Source organism: Pogoniulus pusillus, chromosome 9 (genome assembly GCF_015220805.1).
Source record: "Pogoniulus pusillus isolate bPogPus1 chromosome 9, bPogPus1.pri, whole genome shotgun sequence".
Lineage (NCBI taxonomy): Eukaryota > Metazoa > Chordata > Aves > Piciformes > Lybiidae > Pogoniulus > Pogoniulus pusillus.
The window spans coordinates 9,413,264-9,420,710 of NC_087272.1; the positions used below are offsets into that span (position 1 = coordinate 9,413,264).

At 44.1% G+C, this 7,447-nt stretch overlaps 1 protein-coding gene across 1 annotated transcript in view; it reads left to right on the forward strand.

Moving 5' to 3' along the window:
- The window catches only part of MCUB (mitochondrial calcium uniporter dominant negative subunit beta), a 43,743-nt gene extending 37,254 nt beyond the window's left edge, over positions 1–6,489 (forward strand). The window contains exons 4-8 of the mRNA XM_064148482.1: positions 617–721; positions 903–1,063; positions 1,864–2,067; positions 5,466–5,582; positions 6,287–6,489. Of these exons, the coding sequence (XP_064004552.1) occupies positions 617–721; positions 903–1,063; positions 1,864–2,067; positions 5,466–5,582; positions 6,287–6,364 (665 nt within the window). The 3' untranslated portion in view covers positions 6,365–6,489. The remainder of the gene's footprint in view (positions 1–616; positions 722–902; positions 1,064–1,863; positions 2,068–5,465; positions 5,583–6,286) is intronic.
- Positions 6,490–7,447: the final 958 nt, after the last annotated feature.

The following is a 7,447-nucleotide window of genomic DNA, read 5'->3' on the forward strand; positions in this document are numbered from 1 at the left end:
GGCTAAACAACTCCAGCTCCCTCAGCCTCTCCTCATAGGGTTTGTGTTCCAGGCCTTTCACCAGCCTTGTTGCCCTTCTCTGGACACGTTCCAGCACCTCAACATCTCTCTTGAATTGAGGGCCCCAGAACTGGACACAGTACTCAAGGTGTAGCCTGACCAGTGTTGAGTAAAGCTTCATCCAGTTTCCAGATCGACTGAGCCTAGTCTGGGTGATTTTCCTAAGTGTGGGGGGACAGATAACACTCAAACCATCACACAGGGGAAGATGCCCTTTGTATGTATAGGAAATAAACACCAAGTCAAATGTGTGCCGTGGAGCAGCAGCTGAGTCTTTTGAACAGACACACACAGACACTCCATGCCACAGCAACACTGGTGTGTGGCTCTGAGGGTTCTTGGGCCAAGACACTGCTGAGGAAAGCCTTCAGGCACACACTTGGTGCTGATGTGCTCTTTCTTGCTGTTCAGTGTCAGTTGCCAGGTTTACTAAGTGTATTAATGATGTTTGGAAGGGTGCTCTCAAAAACCCCTAGCACTTTCCCACAGGAAGACCTATCCAGTGTTTAAGATTCTTCATGAAAAATTATTTAGAACTTAAATCTTTCTTCTGCAGATGGTAGCAAGGTATCTGATGCAACCTTGATGGAGGTTTTATTGATGAATGACTTTAAACTTGTTATCAACAACACAGCATACAGTGTGTCACCTCCTGTAAAAGGTAAGAGCAATGCTTAATAACTCATATCTCACTTCACCTAGGGGAAGACGTGGGAGGTCTTAGGAAACTGGAATCTGTCTGGAGAAAGGAATGTCTTAGCTGTTTTTACCATTGGATGGTCTTGCTTTTGGAGGTTGGAGGTGGGGAAAGAATGAAGAAGAGTGGGTTCTTTTCCTTCCAGAAAAGCTGAGTAGTGAGCATGCTACTGAAATGGAAGATATCAAATCCTTGGTGCACAGACTGTTTGTGGCTCTACACTTAGAAGATCACCAGATAAGGAAAGAGAGAGAATTGCTACAGAAACTGGACCATCTGAAAGAAGAGCTGCTGCCTCTAGAACAGGTTGGAAAATAGGGTTGTGGTTTTTGTTTAAACTCAAGGAGTAAGTCCTGTGATAGAAGAAAATGGAGTTGTGAACAGCTGGGGTGTGTCTGTGTGGTAGCTGGGGTGTGTCTGTGTGGTTTGTTTGTTTTGTAGACAAAGGTCACTTCAAGTGTCATTCAAATGATTTTCAGGTCAGTTCTTTTCCCTCCTGCTATGCTTATTCTGTGGCTGGAAACTACACCGCCTGGAGAACGCGGTCATGAACGAGTCTCAGCCTGCCTAGCATTGGGTTTGAAAGTCCTGTTGCACTGTGAGGTCTGAATAGCAAATGTGGAGTAGGAATCATCTGTGGCTTAGGCTAAGGGGTTTTGTATCAGCAGTCATGCAGATTAATGGTTGGCAGAATCCAAGAAGGGAAGGTATTAGTGTTGATCTAGGGCAGGATACACTAATCAGCATAAGGGGAGGAAGCCAGAAAGAGCCTGACAAAGTGGACAGACTTTTCTTTGGCTTCAGATCTGCTTTGTGAGGACCAGCTTCAGAATTAACCAGAGCAGCCTTCAATGGTAAACAGAAGTCCAGTGGACAAAAGTTCCTTGTAGTGGGAAGGGGAGATTACAGGAAGGCTTTCTCAATGCACAACAGCCAGGAGATTTGGTTGCCCTTGGATTTCAGACCTGTTATTTCTCAGCAGGGTAAGTTGGTAAGAGAAGTCACAAAAGATGCTTTAAATTGATCTAGCCCAACAGGAGAAAGCAGGGTTGAGAAGCTTCTCATCAGAGGAGCACTCAACAGGTTTCTGCATTTCTTTTCCTTAGATGAAAGCCCGAATCATGGACAGCGCAGATGCAAAGACTTCCAGGCTTCTTTGGATTGGCTTAGCTCTGATGTCAACGCAAGGGGGAGCGTTGGCATGGCTCACCTGGTGGGTCTATTCGTGGGATATCATGGAGCCAGTCACGTACTTCATCACTTATGGAAGTGCCATGGCTTTCTATGCCTACTTTGTTCTTACTAAGCAGGTACGCCCTCATTTTGTGAATGCCTGGACTACGGTAAAGGAGGAAGCCCAACTCTGAAAATCAGTGCTTGGGCCCTGATGGAAGCACACCTCGAGTATTGTGTTCAGTTTGGGGCACCTCATTTCAAGAAGGATGTGCAGGTGCTGGAGCAAGTGCAGAGGAGGGCAATGAGGCTTGGTAAAGGCCTGGAGAGTAAATCTTAGGAGTGACTGAGGGAGCTGGGGATGATTAGTTTGAAAAAGAGAAAGCTGAGCAGAGACTCTACCACTGCTTACAGCTACCTGAGAGGATGTTGTGGAGAGGCTGCTGCTGGCCTCTTCTTACACGTAAGCAGGGATAGGTTGGTGCTGGTCTCTTCTCACAGGTAAATAGTGATGGAACAAGAGGGAATGGCCTCAGGCTGTGACTGGGTAGGTTTAGACTGGACATTATGAAACATTTTTTCCCAGCAAGAGTGGTCAGGCACTGGAATGAGCTGCCCAGGGAGGGGGTGTAGTCACCAACCCTGGATATGTTTATAAGTCATTTGGATGTGGTATTTGAGGATATGGTGTAAGGGTGAACTTTGTAGAGTAGGGATGTTGGTTGGACTTGATGATCACGGGGGTCTTTTCCAGCTGGAATGTTTCTGTGATTCTGGTTTTGTGAAACACAATTCAGTGAGTAGCCTGGCCATCAGTCAGGGGCTTGTTTGATCCCCAGTGACACTGGATATGAATGTTATGTCATGGAAAATGAAGTCAGGTCCTGTTACAGATGAACTGCAAGCCAGCTGCTGATCGTGACTACATGTGAGATTTTATAACCTGGGGAATGAAAAGTGGTGAAGGAAGTCTCTCTTTTTACAGTTTTGTAGATCCCTTTGAATAGTAAATGGCATCTCACTCAGTGCTGCACAGGGAGAGCAGATAGTGCTGTGCCAGTTTGCAGACATTGCCTAATGGAAGCAAATCACTGACCTTTGATCTGCTGGAATTTATCTATAACATGTGCAGGGTACCAAACATTTTGAAGCCCTGGCTATCAAATTCACCTAATATAGTGCCTGAAAAAGATGCATTGCCTTGCTCTTCACAATCTAGACTTTGAATGAATGGAGTTAGATGTAGGACAGCTGAAATGGAGCAGGAAACAGGCATTGCTTAGAAGAAAAAGTGTTTGTTGAGCAACGAACCTCACAGATCTTAGCTGCACAATAGACTTGTCCTGAAATCCTGTGGGGTTTGGAGAAATGCTGCTTTTTCCTGGTTTAGCTGGGTACTTGACTCCCAAAGTGGAAATCTGGAGGTTGAACTTCCTGTGACACAAAACTTTTTTGTTATGGAGGTATGTGGAAGAGGAACCAACACTTGCTTCCATAACACCAGTGGATCTACAGGCCTTGTGAGATGTTAGTGAAAAGGGGAGATGTCTGTTTTTATGACAAGCTGGCTCTGAATGCAAATTTTACTCCTCTTTACTGATTTTTAAGAACGACTAAGGCATTCCTACTTCAGGGACTGTTTGCAAAGATCAGCAGTGATGAGGGGCAATGGTTTGAAATTAGAGAAGAGCAGATTTGGATTGGATGTTAGGAACAAGTTCTGTGCCGTAAGGGTGCTGGAACACCAGAACAGGCTGCCCAAGGAGGTAGCTGAGTCCCCATCCCTGGAGATATTCAAGATCAGATTTGACAAAGCTGTAAGCAACCTGATCTAGTTGAGGATGCCCCTGCTTACTGCATGGTGGCTGGACTAAATTTAATGTGGTTCAAATCAAATGTTGATTTGACTCTAAACTAAAAAGACTTTCAGCTGACTGAAGAAAACATCCTGAAAAAGATGATCTCACAAAGGCTTTTACTTGCCATACTTGACACAGTAGATGACCTTTGGTGGTCCCTTCCAACCCAAACCATTCTGTCATTTTACTTTTTCTGAGTAGCTAAAGACATTGCTGCTTGGCATTTTTTTAACAACTGCTGATGTTGATGCTTAAGACTTTTGTGGAATCATTGGATGGTTTTGGTTGGAAGGGACCTCCAAAGGTCATCTAGTCCAACCCTCTCTGCAGTAAGCAAAGGCATTCTCAACTAGATCAGACTGCCCAGAGCCTTGTTGAGCCTTACCTTGAATATCCCCAGGGATGGGGCCTCAACTATATCCCTAGCAACCTGTTCCAGTGTTGCACTACTCATATGGTAGTAAGTCTTTGAGAAATAGTAGCTGAACTTTCTCAGATTCCTTGGAAGAAGTCATGAAGATCTCACCATGTCCACATTATACTTGAAAAATCCTTTAAACTCCATAAAAGTTAATCCTTCTGCGTGTCCAAAAGGCACCTAATGTGGGAATGCAAAGTGAGGATGTGGGAATGAAGTGAAGAAGAATAATAACAGATAAATTGTGACCTTGGTTCCCACCAGCTGCTGGCTACCCTATCTCAGAAGGGATAGATAATGGACACCACGTGAATGAGGAAAACAAGGCGTGGTTTATATTGATGGAGTGGGTTGTGCTTGACTAATTATGCTAATGTGTAGGCATGTGCCTTATGCCCTGAGGGATATATTGAGAGCCCAATGATCAATAAAAGTCTCTGGCATAATTCACATTGAATCATCTGGAGCCCATGTGGCTTTGCCTTTGATCACACTGATCTGTGAGGGCTTTGACCACCTGTGCTAGTTTGAAGCAGGCTAGAATGTTTTGGTGAGAAGAACTAGATTACAGGCTGTGAAAGGAAAACAATGGTGATGTCTACATCACTCATAGGCTTGCTGAGATGTATAAAAACCTAAGTCAAAACATAGATAAGACACTTGGCATCACTCTCTCTTGGGCTGCTGGTTGAGCTGCATCTCTCCAACCTCACCCTCCCTTTTGGGCTGATCCACTTTGCTTCCTAACCCCCTGGCTGAACGTCCATTCTTCCTTGGGACTGGAGTAAGGTTGAGAGGGGTAGGGGGAAGGTGAAGGGGTGGTAGAGAGCCCCTCCTGGGGACTCAGGTTTCTGGGAGGGCTGTTGTGTTTCTGTATTACCTTTTACCTTGTCTATTTCTGTCTATAACTCTATATACTGTAATATCTGCTTGTATGTTGTGCCAGCTGTAAATATAAGCTTCATTCATATTTCCAGAGCTGGCTGAGTCTAGTCTGGGTGATTTCTAAAGTGAGGGGGGCGGGGAACACCCAAACCATCACACCACATTCCCGTGGCAAGCTAAACAGGTATTCTGCAACAGCCTAAGACCTGTAAGGATGTGACATCAAAGGTAGCCTCCTAACAGAGCATGTATTGAACTAGATAAATCTTCCTGACACAGGCTGAACTTCTGCTGAAAACTCAATTGTGCAGATCACCTTCTGACCTCATTTTTCTGACTAACCTCAAATAATGTGCCCTGCTTTCTTCCCCAGGACTACATTTACACCGATGCTAAAGACAGGCAGTTCCTCCACTACTTCTATAAGAAATCCAAGAAACAGCATTTTAATGTGGAACGATACAACAAGCTCAAAGGAGACCTAGCAAAGGTATTTAAATACAGTCCTTACTCTGCTTCAGGACTCTTTTCTTTTCTCCAGTAAACTCTGAACTAACAGAAAACTGACCTAAGGGTTTGCTACCTGCATTCAAAACAACGCATTGCTTATCAGCCCATTTTCAGCTGTTCAAACAACCATACAGTGTTTGCCACTGCCCTATAAACTACTCCTTAGGTAAAAGGCTTAGATTTACAGAATATGGGCAACTGGATGGAAAAGGGGGGGTGTGCACCTAGGAAAAACCTTGTTGTCTTCATGGAAAAGTGTAGGAAATCTCTCACTGCTAAACCCTTACTCCACCAGCGCTGTGTGTGTTGCCCTGTAAAAGAAAATTGGAACTACCCCTAATTACAGCTCAAGAGCTTTGGTTCAGGATATCATTTCCTGAGCCACATTTGACAGAAGGATGTTTTTTTCAGTAGCCTGCAAATTCTATAATTGGAATTTCAGGAAAGTGATACTTTGAGGTGTGAGCAAGCGGTGAACTGGCAGGATACTTGCTTCTATCTGGAGACCAGCTGAATGACCTGAGCAGGTCTGTAGATGTTTAGCAGTCTCCACTTAACTAGTTTGGTTTCTTGCGTAAGGTCAATGCCTTCTAAGAAAGGAAAGATACTGATGTGTGAAAAAGGAGGAGAAAACAGAGGGCTACAGAAGGATGATCTCTCTCTTTCTCTCTCTTACACTGGCAGGCAGAAGAATCCCTGAGGCGTCTGCGCCAACCTCTGCACCTGAGGCTTCCAATCGAGGAGATCAGTGACAAGGACTGACTTTGGTTTTGTACATATTGGAACTGCCCTTTGAAAGCTGATGCAATACTTCAATTACTCTAAGGAAACTGGATATTTTTGACCACTATAGTTTTGAAAGTTGCAATAAATACCTGTGAAAATGATCTGGTCACTCAGCAGTGTGGGTTTGGTGGTTGTTTCTCTTAAAGCCTTATGAAGAAGCTGCTGAAGCAAAGTTCTTCATGGCATTTGTTAAATATATCACAGAGTACTAGAGGTTGAAAGTGCCCTCAAAAGATCATCCAGTCCAACCCCACTGCCAGAGCAGGTCACCTAGGCAAGTCAGGCACCTAGGCAGGTTCTGAATGTCTCCAGAGGAGGAGCCTGTTCAGTGGAGGCATACTATGTGCTTCTAAAATGATGGGAGTGTTTCTAGAAGGACTGTCTCTTTGGCCTCAGGTTGTACCACAGGGGGTTTAGGTGGGATATGAGGAGAAACCTCTTCACTGAAAGGCTTCTCAAAGGCTGCAACAGGCTCCACAGAGAGGTGAGTGAGGGTGTTTAAAAGATGTGTAGGTGTCGTGATGAGGGCCATGGTTTAGCAGCAGCCTTGTTAGAGTCAGATAGTGGTTGGACTTGATCTGAAAGCTCTTTTCCAACCAAAGCAGCTCTGTGATTTACTCTAGCACAGCAGTAGCCCATAGAATAATCAACTTCTGCATTGAGTATTGAAGATGTTTTTCCCCTCAATTGACTGTTTCTTTTTCCCTAGCTCTGTGAATTGACTCTGTAGGAGCAACAGCACTGATGGAAGTTAGACTTGCATCACAAGTAAGCTTTTTTTAGTAAATATTGCTGTGACAATCAGGTATCAAATGCATTTAGTATTACATCAATTCTATTTCACTGCTGCATTTTATTGAAAGAAATTATCAAAACAGTAAAATGTACACAACTGAAAAAGCTTCTAAGAGGCCATAGATTTAAGTAGCAGCCAAGACTTAGCACCTACAACTCAGAACATGGTATATGGAAATAGTTGACTAAAACAAAGCAAATAAATTGATTTCATACCCTCAGAAGTGGCTTAAGACACTTTTCTCAGCATGAGGTCTCCATTGT